At 41.4% G+C, this 23,528-nt stretch overlaps 1 protein-coding gene across 2 annotated transcripts in view; it reads left to right on the top strand.

Moving 5' to 3' along the window:
* Positions 1-22,627, top strand: part of RASSF6 (Ras association domain family member 6) — a 68,091-nt gene extending 45,464 nt beyond the window's left edge. For both annotated transcript variants that reach the window (XM_040326339.1, XM_040326328.1), the window contains exons 5-11: positions 292-389; positions 3,278-3,462; positions 10,688-10,789; positions 15,317-15,368; positions 18,973-19,091; positions 19,179-19,276; positions 21,037-22,627. In XM_040326339.1, the coding sequence (XP_040182273.1) occupies positions 292-389; positions 3,278-3,462; positions 10,688-10,789; positions 15,317-15,368; positions 18,973-19,091; positions 19,179-19,276; positions 21,037-21,112 (730 nt within the window). In that variant the 3' untranslated portion in view covers positions 21,113-22,627. The remainder of the gene's footprint in view (positions 1-291; positions 390-3,277; positions 3,463-10,687; positions 10,790-15,316; positions 15,369-18,972; positions 19,092-19,178; positions 19,277-21,036) is intronic.
* Positions 22,628-23,528: the final 901 nt, after the last annotated feature.

Raw genomic sequence — 23,528 nt, 5'->3', positions numbered from 1 at the left:
TTTGTTTATTTGCACAAAGACAAAATGCATGAAAGAAAACCATATGATATGATCAATTAAAATAGAGATGCAAATAAATTGCAATGTCAACTTGCTGGTATGGCTGCAATTCATCTATTGTCCATTGTACATTTTAGATGTTTTATTAAAAGGCTACCATTACAGTGATAAATTAGAATTAGTACCCCATGCTCAGCTACTGGTCTTTCTTTGGCTTTAACCATAATGGTCTCATAAAAAAATACACATCTTGGTAAAATGATATCATTTTTGCAATTACATTTTTTCCAGTGGAATGATGCGTTGGGGCGAATTCGATGACCTTTATCACATTACTGAAATGGAAGAAGCTGGAAAGACTTCTGATGGTGAATCAGACTCACAGAATGGTAAATATGAACCAAAAACGAAAAGAAAAACTAGCGCTTTCCAAACTGCCGCAGTAATAACTATTTTTAATAAATCCCAGAAGGAGCTGCTATTTTCTTGGGTACCCTGTTCCCGGTGCCCAAGACTTTGCATGCAGCACCACAGTCTTTGGAACACCTGGGCTTAAAAGTGGATATTTATTGCATCAAAATACTATAATACACAATGATACAACAGCCAAAAAAATGCAAATTGGCAATGAACTCTACCAAAAATAGGTGCAACAGTTGCAACCCCCCCCCCCCCCAAAAAACCCACATATAGACCTAATAATAAACAGGCAGACCTGTGAATGACCATTAATCCCTATAATAGGTAAAATCCTGTCTAAGGGATGATGCTAGGACAATGGTCTGGCTAATCTGTGGCAAACCCTCCACTATTGGCCAGTGTATTGGTTTCAAATCAGGTGTTTGGGGAACTCAAAATTAGGTTCCTCCGTACAGGTGCCTGCATGATGTTCCAAATGGAAAATCCTGTTCCTTTAAACAAGGTGTAGCAGGGTTTGGCCAGTTGCCTTTTACTATCTTCCAAGATAACCACTTGTGTCCCCTCGCTCTCTTTCTGGGGCTCAGTGGACTCATCTGCAGTGGTGTCCTCCTTGACGATCCGGCAGCATCACCAGGCTTAACAGTGGCATTTCCACAAACCAAATGTTATTTACTCAGCCTCTCTGCATCTCCGACACTGTGGTAAACCGTCGTGTTAGCAGCCTGCTACACTGTCAGTCTCCAACAACATTCCCCTTATGACTGCCTCTAGCCCAGGAACAGTCATTTTATGTTCCTCTCTTTAGAGCCCTGGTCAAGCTGGGATCTGTATTTCCAGGACTAGTTGGAAGTACAGGCTCATTCTCCCTGGGGACTACATTCCCCACAAGTCATAGTTCCTTCCAGCAGAGTCTGTCTTTCCCAGAATCCACAGCAGCTCAGTTTCTGCTTCCTCTTAGTGATTCCAGGTCTCAGATTACACACACAGCCCAGCATCAGCAGCAGTGTCCTTTCTCTACCCCCTTATCGGGAAGAGGAGAGGAGTTGCAGGGCAGTAGCAGTGATATTATCCTGTCTCTGTTGTCAGACAGACCAGGGGCTGAATAAACTGCGTAATAGGAGGGATTTAACAGATTGCAGTGCTTACTGAATCTGCATTCACATGGGCGTTTTGAATTGTGGGCAGAATCGCTGCAAGGTGTGAATAACAAATTGCAAAACGCACATTTCAGATGCCATTCATTTAAAATGGCACTCAAACATGCAGTGCAGTTCTGGTGCGATTGTCGTGCGATAAATCGCGTTGCAATCATGGCAAACCACGTCTCATGAAGCATGTTGCCCAAAAGAAGCTCCTGAACTTTTTTGGGCCAACAAACATTTTAGGTTCCATTCAAATAAATGGCATCTGAAATGTGCATTGTGAAATTTGTGATTCACTCCTGGGTGGCGATTCTGCCCGAGATTCAAAAAGCCCATGTGGGAATACAGCTTCAGGGAAAGCACCCTGCAGTACACATACAACAGTCCTCTCAATCCTATGCTGACACAACAGTTACAAAACAAAGCGAAAAACCTAGTGGATCTTCTTATGAACATGCATCAATTTAAAGATTGCAGGTAGAATGGCTCGAAATCTAGATGTAAGGATCACAGGAATATAAATCCCCTTTCTCTGTAGCAAAAACAGGAAAAAACGTTATCTTAGAACACAACTGAGTCTGTGATTTGTCTCAGTACACAGTGCCGAGTCCAGGACAACCTGGGCTCAGAAGAAGTGCGTTGAGCATTGCTGGCCATCAAACTTGGGAAATGTAGTGATAGACAAAAATAGCTGCAGGATAAATCTCTGGATTGAGAAAAAAATATTACAGAAAAAAGATGGTTTTGTTATTTTAACCTTTAATGCGCTATTATTTTCTATTTTGTTATATTTGGCTGGAATTCTACAGGGTGGGCCATTTATATGGATACACCTTAATAAAATGGGAATGGTTTGTGATATTAACTTCTTGTTTGTGGCACATTAGTATATGTGAGGGGGAAACTTTTCAAGATGGGTGGTGACCATGGCGGCCATTTTGAAGTCGGCCATTTTGAATCCAACTTTTGTTTTTTCAATAGGAAGAGGGTCATGTGACACATCAAACTTATTGGGAATTTCACAAGAAAAACAATGGTGTGCTTGGTTTTAACGTAACTTTATTCTTTCATGAGTTGTTTACAAGTTTCTGACCACTTATAAAATGTGTTCAATGTGCCTATAGCGGAGCGTTAAAATCATGGTAAAACACTGCTATTTTACCACGATTTTAACGCTCCGCTATAGGCGTATCCAGTGTGAAAGGGGTGTAATGATGAAATATCAGTGGCTGTCCTAGCTTCATTCAGCAAGAGCCCTCAGCGTAGCACTCGCCGCATGTCACTGGAGAGCACATTGAACACATTTTATAAGTGGTCAGAAACTTGTAAATAACTCATGAAAGAATAAAGTTACGTTAAAACCAAGCACACCATTGTTTTTCCTCTGAAATTCCCAATAAGTTTGATGTGTCACATGACCCTCTTCCTTTTGAAAAAACAAAAGTTGGATTCAAAATGGCCGACTTCAAAATGGCCACCATGGTCACCACCCATCTTGAACAGTTCCCCCCCTCACATATACTAATGTGCCACAAACAGGAAGTTAATATCACCAACCATTCCCATTTTATTAAGGTGTATCCATATAAATGGCCCACCCTGTACTTTAAAAAATATAAAATCTCACATTTTATCACACTTTGCATATTTTAGTTCTTCCTATTTCAACACCTTCATTTAACCTGTTAACCGTTTTCTTCCTATAACCCCTTCAGACTGTGACTATAACTGTAGCACCCTGAAGCCCCACCTTAATGACCATGCCCCTGATTCACCGTCTTTATACCGCACCATGAGTGATGCCGCACTAGTTAGGAAAAGGATTCGTCCAGACACTCCAGACAGAAGTCATCTACAGAAGCATCGGTTTTCCATTAATGGACACTTCTATAATTATAAGGTAAGAAGCAAGCTTCTACGATCATCTAGTAATATTCTACCATTATTTACAATAGTTAGCAAATATAGGACTGTAGACGTGCAGCAGGTAATAAATACCTGAAATCTGCATTTGTAATATCCTTTTGTTACCTGCACAGCACATACTAGGCTAATGGTGTGAGGTTATAATGTGAACCAGTCAGGCTATAGTGCTGTCATTCAAACAAGTTTGGCAAACTGAGAGGTGTTTATCCTATATACAAGAAAGCACAGTCAAAGTGGTTTAATAATGTACAGTTAAGTCACTAATCTTATCACTACACATCTGTTGTAGATAGAATGGAATGTGCTGTTTATAGGGAAAACATAGTATGTTGCACTGTCAGTTGGGAAGCTAGCCTTGACATTGCAATAAATGTGTGGACTATACCTTTACCTTGCTTGCTCAACTCAGCACATTTTAACTCTATGTCTTTTAAAACTGTATAGGGATCCAATTCCTCCATGACCTCTTGCTAGACCAAGGGTCCCCAACCCCAGGGCCATGAACCTGTACCGGTCCGTGGTCTGTCAGATGCCGGGCCACACTGCCATTTGGGGGAGGCACATCAGGCTGCATCATGGTGGCTGCCTGGAGATGAGCTATTTGGTAGCTGAAGGGGGATACTGAGTGGCGACAAGGCAACCAGCGGCGGGAGGGGTGTTCACCTTCCTGGGGCTCCGGTGTGTCAGACCGAAAGGCAGCATGAGGCTGGCCTGTTCCGGTGCTGCTGTAAACAAAAGCACAATAGAAGTCTCCTTGAGCGGGGATTGGAGGGGGAGTCGGAAGGAGGCTCAGGCACCTGGCTGCTCGCACACAGCCAGGCCTCTATGTGAGCATTCTATGGGTGGCAAGTGGCATGCTGCATCTGGTGGCAGGCAATGGTGGCAAGTGACATGCTGCATCTGGTGGCAGGCAATGGTGACAAGTGACAAGCTCAGAGCTCCCACTGATTCTGCATTATGGTGAGTGAACAATTTCATTATATATTACAATGTATTAATAGAAATAATGTGATTCAATCATCCTGATACCATATAAAGTATGGTGTCGGGATGATTGAAGTGCTAACACCAGCCATTAGCCCGACAAATCACCCGCTGCCAATTTCCCCATCAACCTCGACTCCAACCGCCCCCAAGTCCTTCGTAAAATTTTCTTCCACAAAACAGGTCCCCCGTGCCAAAAAGGTTGGGGACAGCTGTGCTTGACCACAGCGGCCCCACCACACCTGGGTCATTATATTTACTTTGATGGCTACTGTGGCTCCTTCACTTCAGCTGTAAATAATTGCCATTGAGGTATCATACCCTGTAATTATTTATGTCCGTAGTGTAAGAGAATGACACCGGTAGTAATTGACAACTTGCTTAGAGTACAAGCTCTGCATACTTTCGCTGGTATATTATAACATAATTTGTGGCCTGGGCAAAAATATATAAGGAAAGCTCAGGTAGAGATCCAAAAATCCAAGCCATTTGCATCTTCCAAGTTAGTAGGGTTGTGTGTACTGAAACTGGAAAACTTAAGGAAGAAATATATTTAGTTAACCGCTTGCCATCCAGCCATACATGAATGGCCAGACGGCTTTCTTCTGAGGGCAGGAGGCCAATTTAAATAGGTGCATGCCCTCTAATATCTACACGAGGACACTCCCATGTCCATTGCAGATCAAGAAACAAGGGTACAGAGCCACTGGAATTGGTCCTACATCATATGATTGCTATGACCAATCACAGTGATCACAAATATAAAGAAATGCTGCATTTTGCAACCAGCGCTTTGCTTCCTCTTACACAGCAATCAACTGTGAGAGGAAACAGAGTGTTTGCCTACTCTGGATGCCAGCATCTTTTTTTGCAGTGTCCCTGATCACTAACTACAGTGTCCTTGATCACTAGCCACACCTGTACAGTGTGACCAGATGAATGCAGCCATCCAATGTTTCCCTGATCGATACCACACCTGTACAGTGTCAACAGATGAATGCAGCCAAACACAGTGTCCCTGATTGCTACCAAACTGTTACAGTGTTAATCAGACAAGTGCAGCTAGCCACAGTGTTCCTGATCACTATCTACACAAATACATTGTAACATGACCAGTGCAACTAGCCACAGTGTCCCTGCTCACTAGCCACACCAATATTTAAACCCAGCAACATTGTCCCTAATCACTAGCCACACCAGTGCCAGTGTCGCCAGACCAGTGTAAGCCAGCAACAGTGTCCTTAATCACTGCCATACCAGCCACAGTTTCACCAGATCAGTGCCAGTGTAAGCCAGCATTTCTGATTTGTGTCACAAGTGTAAACCAGTAGCAGTGTTCTGATTGCTGCCAGAATATGCAAAGAACAGTGTCCCTGATCACTGCCATACCAGTCAGTGTCACCAGACCAGTACAGCCAACAGCAATGTTCCTGATTGCCACTACACTAGTGCCAGAGTCAGTAAAACCAGGAACATTGTCCTGATCACTGCCACACCAGTGCCAGTATCACCAGACCCCGTGTAGGCCAGAAGCAGTGTCCCAATCACCACCACACCAGTGCAATGTCACCAATGCCAGTTTAAGCCAGCACTAGTAGGCTTATCACCAGTCACATCAGTACACTATCATCTAGTACCGTTGTTAGCCAGAATCAGTCCCCTAATTGCCAAGCAGTACCAGTAACAGCCACTGCACAAAAATATCCAAAAAAATGTACACTCGTGTGGAGGCCTTTCAAATTATGAGTATAGCTGATTAGAGCAGTGGGGGGAGACCTGAGGAAAGCAGTGGTTCATTAATGGCCACTGATTCAGAGGATGAATGAAAAAAAATCAGATGTACTATGTCATCAAGCGCTGTACATTCTACAAATTGAAACAGGCAAGCACCAACAGTAAGGTGACCAGATTTTTTAAATGAAATCCGGGGACATATTTTTTCTTTACTAGCAATGGCAAGAATCAGCACTCTCTGCCCGTCGCCGCCCACCTCACAGCCCCTCAGGTCTTACTCTTCGGGCCCCGGCTACTACTGGATGGGGAGCGGAGGAAGATCACTCCGTCAGGGAAGGCAAGGAGATAGGCAGGTGGCTGGCCAGGATTTGAGCCAAGGCAGAAGAACATGTGAGCGGAGCTGAATGCGCATGCGCCCGAAACTGAAGAAATGTTCCCTCCACTCCAACCAGCACATGATCATCAGAAAGGGGTACAGATAATGGGAAAAATACAACCCCCCTATGCTAGTAGGCACGGCGGAGCGGGGTGTGTAATTCTAATTTTTTTATTTTAATTCTGCACTGACTGTCTTTGAAATTGCCCCTGCCCCCTATTAAATCCAATCTGGGGACAAAACCAGGGACAGACTTGGCATGGGGACAGTGTCCCCAATCAGGGGACTGTCCCCTGAAACTGGGGATGTCTGGTCACCCTAACCAACAGTGCAGTATATTCTGGTGAAAATGTGATAGGTAGTCAGGGAGTTAGATGCATATTTTGTGCCCTTTGACAGCCTGAAGGTGCTCCTTAGATTTTTGGCTCCTCTATGCAGTTAGGCTCTAAATAAGGCCCCATTCACACCTAAACATGTCGTAAACACATGTAAAAGCACACATTTTTGAAACAAGCAAACAATTCTTATCACTTTTAAGGAGCCATTCGTTGTTGTTTATTTTTTAACTGTAAGTGCCATTCATTGTTAATGGCACCACATACTGTATGTGTCAAAATACGCAATTAAAAAAGTGGGAAGCTCAACACTGAAAAAGTCCCATGAGCTACTTTTACTTGTTTGTAGCATGTAGGACAGCCCATTTAAATGAATGAGCTGCCCTTTGCGTGTAACAAACACGCACAAAACACGTGAGAATATAACTGTGTGCAGGTCATGGGCTGAAAGGGGCCTAAGTCTCGTAAATGTGGTATCTCCATACTAGGGAACAGTAACAGAATGTGTTTTCTAACCAGCCGGACACACCGCTAGGGGTCTACACATAATTTTTATTAATCTGCTAATTATTTGAAGTTTCTAAAAGATATTTTTAAGAGAGGTAATTATGTTTATAAATAAGAAAATTAGACAGATTATTAAAAAGTGCTGACGTTTCAGAAAAAAAAACAACAGAAACGAGAATACTGAGAAAAATCCCATTCATAGATCTTGGTGTACATTGAAGACAATAGTTTTGAGCGGAATACTTTTTTCCCAACATTTTTAGAGATAAGGTGTATATGAGGAAAACAACAATTGTAATGATCAGCTTAAAGCACAAGTGTCATGAAAATTATATTTTCCATACGTAAAATGGTGAAATAGCACTTTCAGCTATTTAGCTAAATTAGCGTGCTGCAGATTACAGAAGTGACTTGAGTTGTCAAGTTCTAGAAAGTTGTATTTCTGTGACACCTAGTGGCAATATTAGGAGCTGCAATACTGACTTTTTCTTCCTCAATTAATTTAGAAGAATGCTTTGCTACCCCATGAATTAAAAATATAGGCACATTGTAACCCAAAATGATCTGAGATTTAAGTCGCAGAACAAAATACCACAGTCCTGAAGATTAATCTTATTTTCAAAGCACTTATATACAGGGGCATGGCGGGGATTGTGAAATGCCTTGGCAGTGGCACCCTTGGGCACTAAGGAGAGGGGAAATGGAATGGTGCTGAATTGTGGGTAAACTTGAGTTTATGCAGTGTATACACAGCACACATATGGCACAGTCTTTGCACCCACAAAATATGCTTTTATTGCTGTGCCACTGGCAAAGGTCGAACAGACACATATAAAGATCAGCACAATCAAATAAAAAATTAAAAATTAAACTCTCCCATTACATATGCGTTTATGCATACAGAATATAGACAAAGAGTTAATCATTTCTCTGAACCTATTAAAGGATAAGTTTTAAGGGTGGAACTGGAACATGTAACATGCTCTCACTCCTGCAGACTCTCGCCGATCTATCCCCCCCCCCCCACTTCCTCTATTGTGACAGTGGCCGGGGATCTTCTCTCCTCATCTGCTGTCACAATTTGAAAAGAACACGGCATGCAGGGCGCACCCATCATTCATTCACAAAGGTCTGTGAATGAATGAATTACAAGTACCGACATCCTTTTAAGCTGACGGCATGTAGTTCTCAATGAACTACCAAGGCTCTAGAGGGTGCTCTAGGTAGTTCAATGAGTCTTCCTGTTATTTTGTAACAGCCTGCCTGTATGAGGTATGAGTAGACAGATACGCTGACAGTCTGCAGGAACTTGAGATTGCACCCGTGACCTGCTGATCATGGGTGCAATGCTTGCAGGCTCCTAAAAAAAAGAATAATAATAATATTAAATGTGCATTTCTTTTTTATTTTTTTTTTAAACAGCCAATCAGTTTACGAGAGAAAGCAGAGTTGTGGCTGAAAAATGCAGTCTTTGGTTTCATTTGTGATTGGTCACAGTGATCATGTGGTACAGAGCTAATTTCATCATCCCTGTACCCTTTGTTTTGTGATCTCCTGTGCTTTAATGGACACAGCAATTATGCGATGCAAAGGAAAGGCTAATGCTGTCCAAGGATGTACCGGTGTATTTCTGGATTGGAAGGGAGATATCTAGGTCATCGCTGCAGCAATGATCGAGATATCATTTTTTAGGGCCGGAAAAAAGTGTTTTTGTGCAAAAAAAAATAATTAAAGTGTATTTTTTCCACTGCGCCGATATTGGGTGACATAAAAATATTCCCTAGATCCTCTACATGTTTGAGGGTTCTGTGTAGTTTTCTAGGAAACAAAATATGTTTCTTACATGTAGGAAAAGCTTGTCGGAATTGAAGCGGCCCGGCCATTTATTGACAATGGTCAGACAGCAAAGGGTTAATACATAGTTTGCATATACTGGTTAAAAGAAACCCTGTTATGACATACAACATTCCAGAAGTGATGATCTCCTGGGTCTCCTCTTTTTGGTTCCTCCTGTTGATACTCTCTTCTATAGTGATGTGAAGGTATGAGAGAGGAAACAATGACAGCGGTGGGTGACCCAGAAGTTTGACACTTCCAGCAGTTTTGGCTTCCCTGCAGACTTTGGAGGAACACCTTTACTGAACAGAGAAGCATTGTTGTGGCATGGGCAGCAAAAAAAGCAAGTATTCCTTCTCTTATTTTGCAGGTCTACTTGTTTATCAAAGTTGTATGTTATGACAGGGTCACTTTAAAGTGTCAGTAAACGTTTGGCATGAAATATGAATAAGGCATATACATATATATATATATATATATATATATATATATATATATATATATATATATATATATATAGTGTGTTTTTGTCTCAATTCAGAGCACTAAGGCCTCGTACACACGACCGAACATGTCCGCTGAAACTGGTCGGTCGGACCAGTTTCAGCAGACATGTTCGGTCGTGTGTAGGGCCGACTGAACAATTTTCCGGCCGACCGGACAGGTTTCCAGCGGACAAATGTTTCTTAGCGTGCTAAGAAACATGTCCGCTGGAAGCCTGTCCGCCGGACATGTCCGATGGTCAGTACGACTCATCGGACATGTCCGCTGGCCCGAGAACCCACGCATGACGTCGAAGTGATTCAACTCATGCGTGGAAGCATTAAACTTCCGGGTTCGCGCACGTTGTCGCGTCATCGTCGTCGTCACCGCGTCGTCTGTCCGCAGGGGAATTTGGTCTGATGGTGTGTACAGCCATCAGACCAAATGATCCCAGCGGACATGTCCGATGAAAACGGTCCGCTTTCATCGGACATGTCCGCTCGTCTGTACGAGGCCTAAGTATAATTTCTGTCTCCTGTCCCATTCCACTGCTATCTGCGGGAATCACTTCTTGCAGGTTCTCCCGACACTAATACATACAATGTGACAGAGGGGGGAGCTCCAGTAATGTGAAAGGGGGTGTATCCTTTCTCCAGTCAGCTCTCAGCTCTCCTCGATGAGCTCTGTAGAGTGTAACTCAAGCTCCCTGTCCCCTGATTTCTAAAAGCTCATATAAGCTGTATAAATTCTGCACTTTGAATGGCTGAAGAGATGAGATGGCAACAGCTAAACAGGCACAACTTAGGTAGAAGGATTTGTGGAGGAGGATGAATTTATGTAGAAGGGTGTATGTAAGGGTTTAGAACCACTTTCTGGGTGCATATTATGTGAGCCCATGCTATAAGAAATGAACTGTGTACTAATTGATATTTTCTTATTCACAGACCTCTATATTCACTCCAGCTTTTGGCTCCGAGACAAAGGTTATGATTAACAGCACTATGAAAACAAAAGAAGTCATTGAGCAATTATTACATAAGTTCATGGTAGGTAGCATGTGTCCAGTATCCCTTCTGTATTTGTGTTTATTGAAGTTGTCGTCACATACAAAAGAGAACAAATAATTAAAAAAAAAAGACAAAGTAAACAAACTAAACTAGAATGTAATGCCCCGTACACACGATCGGAATACCCGATGGCCTAAAATCCGATGGAATTTTCCGTCGGAATTACGTTCAAGCTGTCTTGCATACACACTGTCAGTCCAAATTCCGACCGTCCAAAACACGGTGACGTAAAACACTACGACGAGCCAAGAAAAATTAAGTTCAATGCTTCCGAGCATGCGTCGACTTGATTCTGAGCATGCATGTTTTTTTCTCCTTCGGAGTTGCACACAGACGATAGGAATTTGCTATCTTTTTTTTTTCCATTGGAAAAAAATAATACATGTTCTATTTCTAAACACAGATGGAAAAAAATCCGAAGGGCCCCACACATGATCGGAATTTCCGATGAAAAAAGTACATTTTCGAATTCCGATCATGTGTACGTGGCAAAAGAAGCACATACTACCCATCCCTTCCCGTCTTTATGTTGATAAATATGTGGTAAGAATAGACTGCTTTAAAATTTCACTTACAGTAACTATAAAAGATAATAGATAACAAGTATATATACACGCAAACCCAGGCAAAAAAATCAAGAAGGTGTAAATATAGGTTTTAAGTATAACAAAGGACACTACTAAAAAAAAAATGGATATGACGGTGAGGAGTTAAACCACAGATTTCCTTTGCTGTCTGTGTCCCTGTTAGGCCTCGTACACACGATAGGTTAACCAGAGGACAACTGTCTGAAGGACTGTTGTCATAGGTTAACCTATGAAGCTGACTGATGGTCCGTCGTGCCTACACACCATCAGTTAAAAAAACGATCGTGTCAGAACGGGGGTGACGTAAAACACAACGACGTGCTGAAAAAAAACGAAGTTCAAATCTTCCAAGCATGCGTCGACTTGATTCTGAGCATGCGTGGATTTTTAACCGATGGACGTGCCTACTAATGATCGTTTTTTTCCCATCGGTTATGAATCCATAGGTTCATTTTAAAGCAAGTTGGCTTTTTTTTAACCTAAGGTTAAATAACCTATGAGGCCCACACACGATCGGTTTGGACCGATGAAAACAGTCCGTCAGACCGTTGTCCTCTGGTTAACCTATCGTGTGTGCGAGGCCTAAGTGGGATTTCCCTCAAACTGGAAAGTTATCCTCTAACTTCCTGTTCAGTCGCTACAGTATAGGAAGTGTACAAAAATCTCCCTCATCAGATGGCAAAAAAAACACACAGATTGCAAAAAATAAAAAATTGGCTTTAGATATACTTTAACCTCTTGTCTATTGCTGTACGTCTTTAAACAGAGAAGTGGTGGACACTTATTTCTACAGTGATGTTTATAAATGCCACTACAGAAAAACACATTGGGTAGTTATGGATATGGTACAGAGCCAATCCGAGCACCTCTATACCATGAGATCACTGTGTTTAAACAAAAGGGAGACCAATCACAGTGATAACATATGTAAACAGTGTAGTGAGCCCGTCTTTCGTTCCAGATCACTGTACAGATCATGGCAGCAGCAGATTCCAGTAAATAATTTTTTCTCCTTTTGCCTTCCTCCTCCCCCTTACATTTGATTTCCATCATATCCCACCTGTGACCTGTATATTAACGCTTCATCTCCTTTACCCTAGGCATCTCCCTTATAACCCCTTCACCACCTGCTCCCCCTGTTTATAACCAGTATACGCTGTATCTAGTGGACCATTACCAAGCTCCATGTTTTAACCACCTCACTATCAGCATGTTTTTTTACTTCCAAAAATTTTTGGCCAAAAACATATGAGATCTCTTTGTGGTGTCTACTTTCCAAAATGGGTAATTTTGGGGATGTTCACACTGTCCTTTTGTTTACAGAAAGTAACTGAAACAAGTTGTTATTAAATATGTTTGTCTTTTTTCCTATGTATACTAAAAGATAAAAGAAGCTTTATCTGGCTCCAAAAACATCATACAATTTGTGCTTCACGACAGAGTAATTGTCTGTCAAAGTATCACAATACTAGAAACTTAAAAGGACTTGGTAATGATGGATGATCTAGGCTGATACTCAAGTGGTTAAAAAAGGAGAAGCCACAAGCCAGACCAGACTCTTTGACAGCCAAATTAAATCCAAAATGATAAGGCAATGCAGGGCACTGTAAGACCTCGTACACACGATAGGTTAACCAGAGGACAACGGTCTGAAGGACCGTTTTCATTGGTCCAAACTGATCGTGTGTAGGCCCCATAGGTTATTTAACCTTAGGTTAAAAAAATGGCAACTTGCTTATAATTTAACCGATGGATTGCTAACCGATAGGTCAAAACCGATCGTTAGTACACACAACCATCGGTTAAAAATCCACACATGCTCAGAATCAAGTTGACGCATGCTTGGAAGCATTGTACTTCGTTTTTTTCAGCACGTGGTTGTGTTTTACGTCACCGCGTTCTGACACGATCGTTTTTTTAACTGATGGTGTGTACGCACAACGGACCATCAGTCAGCTTCATAGGTTAAACTAGGACAACGGTCCTTCAGATCGTTGTCCTCTGGTTAACCTATAGTGTGTACTGGGCCTAAGAAAGGAGCAAGCTCTAAAAAACATTTGGCCTATGACCATTTTGCATGGATAACCACAACTTTTTAGATCTGGAAAAGAATGGAAGATCATGATGATGTATTTCTCCTGCCTTTACTCTTTCACACAAGTAGCAGTGGTATACTAATATCATTGGCGTTTTATGATGTTAGGGAGTGCAAAGCCCAATAATGCTGATATTGTGCCACTTACAGTCAGGTCCATAAATATTGGGACATCGACACAATTCTAATCTTTTTGGCTCTATACACCACCACAATGGATTTGAAATGAAATAAAACAAGATGTGCTTTAACTGCAGACGTTCAGCTTTAATTTGAGGGTATTTACATCCAAATCAGGTGAACGGTGTAGGAATTACAACAGTTTGTTTATGTGCCTCCCACTTTTTAATGGACCAAAAGTAATGGGACAATTGGCTACTCAGCTGTTCCATGGCCTGGTGTGTGTTATTCCCTCATTATCCCATTTACAAGGAGCAGATAAAAGGTTAATTTCAAGTGTGCTATTTGCATTTGGAATCTGTTGCTGTTAAACCTCAATATGAGATCCAAAGAGCTGTCACTATCAGTGAAGCAAGACATCATTAGACTGAAAAAACAAAACAACCCCATCAGAGAGATAGCAACAACATTAGGTGTGGCCAAATCAACTGTTTGGAACATCCTTAAAAAGAAAGAACACACCGGTGAGCTCAGCAACACCAAAAGACCCGGAAGACCACGGAAAACAACAGTGGTGGATGACCGAAGAATTCTTTCCCTGGTAAAGAAAACACCCTTCACAACAGTTGGCCAGATCAAGAACACTCTCCAGGAGGTAGGTGTATGTGTGTCAAAGTCAACAATCAAGAGAAGACTTCACCAGAGTGAATACAGAGGGTTCACCACAAGATGTAAACCATTGGTTTACAGCCTTCACAGTTCTGGAACAACATCCTATGGACAGATGAGACCAAGATCAACTTGTACCAGAGTGATGGGAAGAAAAGAGTATGGAGAAGGAAAGGAACTGCTCATGATCCAAAGCATACCACCTCATCAGTGAAGCATGGTGGTGGTAGTGTCATGGCGTGGGCATATATGGCTGCCAATGGAACTGGTTCTCTTGTATTTATTGATGATGTGACTACTGACAAAAGCAGCAGGATGAATTCTGAAGTGTTTCGGGCAATATTATCTGCTCATATTCAGCCAAATGCTTCAGAACTCATTGGACGGCGCTTCACAGTGCAGATTGACAATGACCCGAAGCATACTGCGAAAGCAACCAAAGAGTTTTTTAAGGGAAAGAAGTGGAATGTTATGCAATGGCCAAGTCAATCACCTGACCTGAATCCAATTGAGAATGCATTTCACTTGCTGAAGACAAAACTGAAGGGAAAATGCCCCAAAAACAAGCAGGAACTGAAGAAAGTTGCAGTAGAGGCCTGGCAGAGCATCATCAGGGATGAAACCCATCGTCTGGTGATGTCTATGCGTTCCAGACTTCAGGGTGTTATTGACTGCAAAGGATTTGTAACCAAGTTTTAAAAAGTGAAAGTTTGATTTATGATTGTTAATCTGTCCCATTACTTTTAGTCCCTTAAAAAGTGGGAGGCACATATACAAACTGTTGTAATTCCTACACCGTTCACCTGATTTGGATGTAAATACCCTCAAATTAAAGCTGCAAGTCTGCAGTTAAAGGACATCTTGTTTGTTTAATTTCAAATCCATTGTGGTGGTGTATAGAGCCAAAAAGATTCGAATTGTGTCGATGTCCCAATATTTATGGACCTGACTGTATAGGAGAACCATAGGTAGAGTGAAGAAACTTTTTAATGATATATTGCCTATGGAATTAAATATTTCTTTTTTTTCTCACAGATTGAGAATAGCTCAAATGAGTTTGCACTATATATTATTCATGCATCAGGAGGTAAGCATGCATATGTTTTATAAATGGAGTTACGGTACTTGTTATAGTGTGAAAAGCTCCATCATATAGCAAACACTTTTGAAATGTAACTCCAATTTTTGTTAGTAGTAGTTAGTCACATTCAATGGGAATTGTTATGTAATGTTGAAGACTTCTCCAGCACCCGTCCAAATGGCTTCCTTGGTTCTTGGCAACTCAGTTTTATAATCAAATCATAATTTTCTTCACTTTACCCTCCTCTTCTTTCTCCCAGTATCCCTTCCCCTTACTATCCTTCTCTCTTCCTTTCTTATGTTCCTTTCTACTCTCTACACAAGCTTGACACTGGGGGGAGATTTACCAAAACTGGAGCACACAGAATCTGGTGCAGCTGTGCATACTAACCAATCTGCTTTAAACTTCAGCTTGTGCAATTAAGCTTTAATAGTAAAACCTAGAAGCTGATTAGTTACTATGTACAACTGCGCCAGATTTTTGTGCGCACCAGTTTTAGTAAACCCATCCCTCCGTGCTCACCTCTGATTGATGTTGATGTGTTCATCAGCTTATCACACTTGACCCCTTCAATTTATACACCCTGTTCTTTGTTGCTAAGGTTGGTCATGAATGTTACTGTCCTGAGGTTTGTTCTTGGTAACTTACAAAATAACAGTCTTTAGTGTTAATTTAGCATCAGCCCATTACAGGCTAAGAAAATCCTGTCCATTTGTGGATAAAGTTGTACAATATGGAGTGAACAGCATCTCCTTCTGCCTTCCTGTAGACTGTGAGCCCAGTTCTACTGCTGCAGAAGCTACCAGCCCACCTGGCTAATTGCTTCCCCAGTCCTCCTGACTGGTACACTCGTCTCCAGTCCTTCCTGACTGGCACACTCATCTCCAGTCAGGAAGGACTGGCACACTCTTCCCCAGTCCTCCTGACTTGCACACTTCCCCAGTCCTTCCTGACTGGCACACTTCCATGAAGATTCCCCAGTGCAAGGATGAAGACATAAGCACAACGCTGTCCTCAGAGAACACTGTTACAGCTGACAGTCTCTCCCCTTGTGTTGTCCCTACACTGTGCTGTTATTACTCGCTGTCTCTACTTGCTCTTTGCCGCTGCCTCTTTCGGCATCCCTCCATTTGCCTCCTATGATGGGATCCTTCCAGGCCAACCTCCCTAGCTCCAGCACGAGGTAATACCCCTCCCTGGCAGGGATCCCTCAAGGGCCACTGACAGCTTCTCCTCAGCACTCCATCTTCCACCTGACTCTCCTGCTGGCATGACCCATGTCTATTTTCAAGATTTTCTCAGTCCTCCTTTTAGCCCACCTCTGGGGATTTGCTGAGGTCACATAAATATTCATGACAGCTCCTCCACACCTCCTCCCTCTAGTTCTTGAGCATTCTCCAATATTCCAGATACCAGGGGGAGGCACCATTCCTATTTGTGTTTGTCCACTGTGGCTTGTTAATAAACACTACTAATTTTTAAGAGCAACGACCAAAGTGCAGATCATCTTTTCTTCAGGCACCAGAGAGCTGCCAGGATGAGTCATCTAGCTCTGGCCTCTAGTAACCCTGACCCTGGTTTTAATCTTAGAGTCAGCCAAATGCTTTTACCTACACTACTCTTCTAGTAGCACAAACTAGGGTGCTACAGGTATTGCAAGCGTAGTAATATAAATACACAAAATACACACTGATTTGAGTAAATGGTGGACTGGATATAGTATATTGTATTTTATATACTTAAAATTGGATATGATAACTTAGGTTTTGCACAGAGGGCATTCATATTTGTACTTATAGCTAAATTGCTCAACACTGTATATTGATTATTTGTGTTTTATATACTGTATATGTGGAAACACATTTAGCGGTTGATTTACTGAAACTTGAGAGTGCAAACGCTGTGCATGGTAGCCAGTCTGCTTCTAATTTCAGCTTGTTCAATTAAGCTTTGACAAAAAGTAACCTGGAATCTGATTGGTTTCTATGCAGAATTGCACCAGATTTTGCACTCTCCGGTTTTAGTAAACCAACCCCTTAGTGTCAGCTGCAGTATTGTCAGCTACTTTAAATTACACAAGGAGTTACACATACTGTAAATGTGCTGGAGTTTCTTGTAAAAACATGGAAGTGTGAAGTGCTCCTATCCAGGCCAAGGGACTGAAAAGTGAACTGTCCATAGACCTAAATGGGAACTGGCAGGACAAGGTGATGCTTTACATGCTTTTAGTCCCTGCACAGCTGTTAATAGGAGGTCCCTCGGTGGGTTGAAGAACTGGCTCAACAACACGAATGCTAGAGTGTCATCTCCCAATTCTGGTGATTGGCCTCTCAGGTCTTAGGAAAACATCATGGGAGAAGGTCACATACTACTCTATACGTCTGTGTATTTGCCATGGCTGCTACTAATTAGTGGGTAATGCGGGGAACATGAGTATAAGTGGATGTGTAGTGAGCTAATTAAAAGTCTTCCCATCACTCATCTTATCCCATTTTAGGAATTTCAAAATTTTTAGAATTCTAGGGCCAAATCCTCAAAGGAGATACGCAGGCGGAACTGCTGTTCAGCCTGCGCATCCCTGTGCCTATCTTTGGATCTGATCCTCAAAAGGATTTTTCCAAAGATAGGCAGAAGATCTGACATCTGTAAGACACTTACACTGTCAGATCTTAAGATGCAGTACCGCATCCGCCGCTGGGGGGCATTTCAAGTTGAAATGCCGCTTTGCGTATGCAAATGAGTACTTAGGCAGATCCACAAAGCTTTTTAGCTTTGTGTTTTCTGCGTAAGTTATGTTGTGCATACGTAAAATTAGTTCTGCTTTTACAAAGTGTAAACTAGTAACACCTTGTAAAAACAGACCTTTTTTTCGATCGCCGCGATTTTTTTTAAATTTAAAATTTTTTTTCCCGGCGCGTAACTTTTTTTTTACCCGACGCAACTTTATTGTCCCGTCGCAATCCACAAAGCCCGACGTAACGTAATTTCGCGCGCTGCCCGTCGGGAAAAATGACGTCACACGCATGCGCAGTACGTCCGGCGCGGGAGCGCGCCTAATTTAAATGGGAATCGCCCATTTGAATTAGGAACGCCTTGCAACGGACGGAGTTAAGTTGCACTGCCGCAATTTTCCAGGTAAGTGCTTTAAGGATCGGCACCTAACTTCGGAGAATTGCGGCAGTGTAACTTAACTCTGAAAAGTTAAGTTACGCTCCGTTTCTGAGGATTTGGCCCCTAGTTTGCACCAACCCTTGTACATGTTACTTTACTGGACAGTTTGGTCTTCATGTAAATATGGAGAAATATATGAATAAAGAATTCATAAAGAAAGAAAATAAAAAAGGATATTTATATATTGAATACTATGATAACATGTAAACCCAAAAATATTTTTAGAAATCAATATCTTCCTAGATATTAGTCATTTGATAATCCACATTTTTTCTTCTACCTAGTAATTATGCAGGTAGATTGTCGTAGTTGAAACATACTGAAGTTGATGTAAATTATTTATTCAACATATACAATCTAATATATATTGGAGGCTTTAACAATGCAATAAGCATTGTTAAATTACATGATTATATTCTAAAATACATTTATCTTTCAGAAAAGAAAAAGCTAAAGGACATAGACTGCCCTTTGTGGGAGCGGCTCTTACAAGGTCCTTCAGGAAGCATAGCAAGAATGTTCCTCATGGACAGAGAGGCAGAGGAGATAAGCGGTGATGTAAGTACATACTGGAACATCAGTTCTTACTTACTTCTTAGCTATTTAAAGATTTTAAATATGCTTTTTGTTTTCCTTTTTTGGCAGGTAGCACAGTACATTAAGTTTAACCTTCCACTTTTAGAAAACATATTGCAGAGGTTAAATGAGGAGGAAGAAAGGGAAATTCAGAGAACTGTAGATAAGTAAGTATCGGTTTATTTATTTATTTGACCCTACAATATAGTAGTTTTAATATTGTCAGACAGTGAGAGGTTGAAAATAACCTGGGCATAAATTTCCTATAAGTTTCCCGCGCCTCGGGAGCCACAGGTGCCCAATACAGCATGCGGTGTAAGGCAATGCCTGTATGCGACTGTACTTATATAAACACAGATGCTTCTGTGCATCTGCAGTTACCTGTGCATGCACGTACATCATGTTTCCTGAATGCGAAAGTTTGGGAAAAGCCTCATACATGTAAGCGTGGGTAGATGCACTGCTGCTTAGATGACCCCCAAAAAGTTATGCCCAGCATATTTTAAGCCTTAAAATTTCTTTACTGTTTTTAGGAAAGTGTACATACAGGGCTGGATTCACGTAGATCTGCGCATTTTTACGGCGGCGTAGCGTATCGTATTTACGCTACGCCGTCTTAAGTCAGAGAGGCAAGTGCTGTATTCACAAAGCACTTGCCTCCTAACTTACGGCGGCGTAGCGTAAATGGGGCCGGCGTAAGCGCGCCTAAATCAAATGAGGATGAGGGGGGCGTGTTTTATGTAAATGATTGGTGACCCGACGTGATTGACGTTTTTTACGAACGGCGCATGCGCCGTCCGTGTACATATCCCAGTGTGCATTGCTCCAAAATACGCCGCAAGGACGTATTGGTTTTGACGTGAACGTAAATTACACGGACGACTTGCGCAAACGACGTAAAATTTTCAAATTTTGACGCGGGAACGACGGCCATACTTAACATTGGCTACGCCACCTAGGGGGCAGCTTTATCTTTATCTCTTACGGAAACGGCGTATCTTTACTGCGACGGGCAAGCGTAAGTTCGTGAATCGGCGTATCTAGTCATTTACATATTCTACGCTGAAATCAGCGGAAGCGCCACCTAGCGGCCAGCGGAAAAATTGCACCCTAAGATACGACGGCGCAGGCCATCGTATCTTAGCTAGGTTTAAGTGTATCTCAGTTTGAGCATACACTTAGGCCTCGTACACACCACCGGATCTATCCGCTGGGATTTATCCACGGATCAGTTCCAGCGGATAGATCCAGTGGTGTGTACGTCCGAGCGGACATTTATCGGCGGAAAAAATTCCAGCCGACAGATTTCCAGCGGATAAAAATTTCTTAGCATGCTAAGAAATCTATCCGCTGGAATCCTGTCCAGCAGGTTGATTCGGTGGTCTGTACAGACTCACCGGATCAATCCGTCCGCTCCTCTCCCTCGCATGCGTCGTAATGATTCGACGCATGCGTGGAAGTCTTTATCTTCCAGCGTCGCGCACGTCGGCGCGACACGTCACCGCGGATGGATTCCGTGCGGATTTCGATCTGATGGTTAGTACACCCATCAGATCAAAATCCGCCAGAGGATTTATCCGCTGGAACGGTCCGGAGGACCGTTTCCAGCGGATAATCCTCTCGTGTGTACGGGGCCTTAAACTTACGACGGGCTTAGATTCCGAGTTACGTTGACGTATCTACGGATACGCCGGCGTAACTCTTTGTGAATCCAGCCCAATGGGTATGAATGTCCATAAACTGCCCACAATTTAACTACAGACTTAGGGCATATTGAATTTGTTAAATCTAAGCAATGTACAAAATGATATATAATGCACATTTGATTTAAAAATAGTATCTTGTGATTTAGTATTGTATCGTTCATTCAATCAATGATAATATCATTAAAAAAAACGAAAGTTACCATCTTTCTCTTAATTTTTAGGTACGTCTATGAAAAGTCCATAGTACTTCAATACCTGAATTTGAAAACGGTTAAAAAAACTGAGACTACTGTTTAGTTGTCTAAATACATTTCACGAAGTGGAGGCAAAGTAAATATTTCAACAGCATAAGATTCTACAATGAGAGTCACCACAGAGGCTGCACTAATGATTAGCAGAATCCTACAGAAGACAAGAGCTGGAAAGACTTAGAATATTATATTAAAAACAACACATGTACCTCAGGCTGCAGAACATTCAAACAGTGTGATTTATTTAGTAATGTATTTATTCTTAAAGTCTATGTAATAGGTTAAGGTGTAGCTTATAAAAAAAAGAGATTTCTACATCAGTGTTTCTCCACTGGGGTGCTGTTTGGGTTCCCCCACCCCCCTTAGGTGCTGCAGCACATAACCCAGTTTTCCATGGATCACCATAACAACCAATAATGCCCTAAGGTAGGCCACATATCATCATTTATTGCTACGATGTTAGCAGCTGGCCAGCCTGATGGTGATAATCCAGGGCAGACGCCATGAAGGGCCACCCCTAGCATTCTGGAGGGGGAGAGTCTGCCTCCTCCAGACCTGTGCAATCTCCCGCTTGCTGCTGGAGTCCAAAGCTGGGGCTGTGATGTGAAGAGGGGACTATGGGATTTGGAGGAGGGAGGGCATTGTAATGGGGGCTCTGTGATGGGGGAAACTCAGTGGTGATGAGTAGAGTAATGACCATCCCCATCAGGAGACACTATTGGGATGGGAGTACTCTGTCATCGAGGTCCTCCAATGTGATGGGGGAGCTCTGATGTATAGAGAGGACTCTGATGGGATGGGGCGGGGGCTCCCACATGAAAGGAGCCTCTGACAAAAAGAGGACTCTGATATGAAAGGGGGCTGTAATGGGGGAACCTCTGATGTGATTGGGGAACCTCTGATGTGAAGTTAAATTTATCAAGGCTGTTATGTGCATCATCCCAATCTCAGGTTTCTGATTGATAAGTAACACTTAGGATTTTTACAGCTTAGACTGGGGTGCTTCGAGATTTTGCATACTTCTAAAGGATGTCCCGACTATAAAAAGATTTAGCAACACTGGTGTACATTATTATTATTATTATTATTATTATTATTATTATTATTACTTGATTTATGTTGGAATTAAAAGTTATTCTTTTGTATTCAGTAAACCAATTGCTATAATATACATAGGGCAGTTTAAACATGAATTACCTTCTTTTTTTTCCCTGTATGTGCATATTTGTTATAGAGATTTTCCATCCAACAATTATAATTATGCCCACCATAAATCACATTGGCAGGAAAAGAGTTACCTCTTCTCTCTATAAAGTGTTTTTTTAAAGGACTGTAAGCTAATGTATTTATTGATTATAACAAAAAGGTGCTTGTTTGTTAAGCAGTGTAAATATAGATTGGGTAAAAACACTTTTAATTCAACAAATCACACAATTTTCTTAAATAAGTATATTGGATTTCATATACAGTATACCAAGGAATGAGAAGATAAAACACAACATCAATTAACTGTTTTAGAATTAGACAGACCCTAATTTGTCCAATCTGTATGAACATTGGTGAACAAAAGAAAAAAGGTTATATGCAGTAAACTGTGTGTATATATATATATATATATATATATATATATATATATATATATATATATATATATATATATATATGTGTGTGTATATATATATATATATATATATATATATAGCTCTATATCTATATATATATATATATATATATATATATATATATATATATATATATATATATATATATATATATATATATATAGATTTGTTTCTGTGTTCCTAAACTGAATATATTTTTAGAAATAAAATATATATTTTCTGATTAATGATGTGTGTTTTGTGGGATTTCTTTGCTGGCTAGTAGTCTAAAAAACATGGCACAGAACGTGATTGTTGGTACAGGCTGTGTGATGGCTGGAACATTTTAGCTCTACAGGGATAAGAGAAATATTACTGTGGCACATAAGTAAATTTATAATTACAAAGACAGTTTGGCATGCTCGAAATTGTAATTGTACAACATACTCAAAGTTTGCAACCCAGAGTTGATGACTAGTGTTGCTCACGAATATTCGCATTGCGAATATTCGACTCGAATATAGCATATTCGAGAAATCGCGCTATATTTCGAAATTCGCGGTGAATATTCGCAATTCCGAATATTCGATTTTTTACAATTTTTTTTTTGAATCAGATCACATCCTAGATATCTCCATCGACGTCTAAAAGCATTGCTGGTATCATTAGAGACCCTGGGCCGAGTAGCTGAAGCGTTCATTGAATTTTCCAGAAAGATCGCAATGCGATTATTCGGCAAACGCAATATCGCGCGATTATTTTCCTCGCCCCGATCTTCCGCATCAGAGCGATTTTTACAGTTTCATTTTTAAAACAGATCACATCCTAGTGATCTCCATAGACGTCTGAAAGCATTGCTGG

The sequence above is a fragment of the Rana temporaria genome, chromosome 1, assembly GCF_905171775.1.
Source record: "Rana temporaria chromosome 1, aRanTem1.1, whole genome shotgun sequence".
Taxonomy (NCBI): Eukaryota; Metazoa; Chordata; class Amphibia; order Anura; family Ranidae; genus Rana; species Rana temporaria.
Note: the sequence above shows the minus strand (reverse complement) of the source record. Positions and strands in the feature narration are given on the sequence as shown.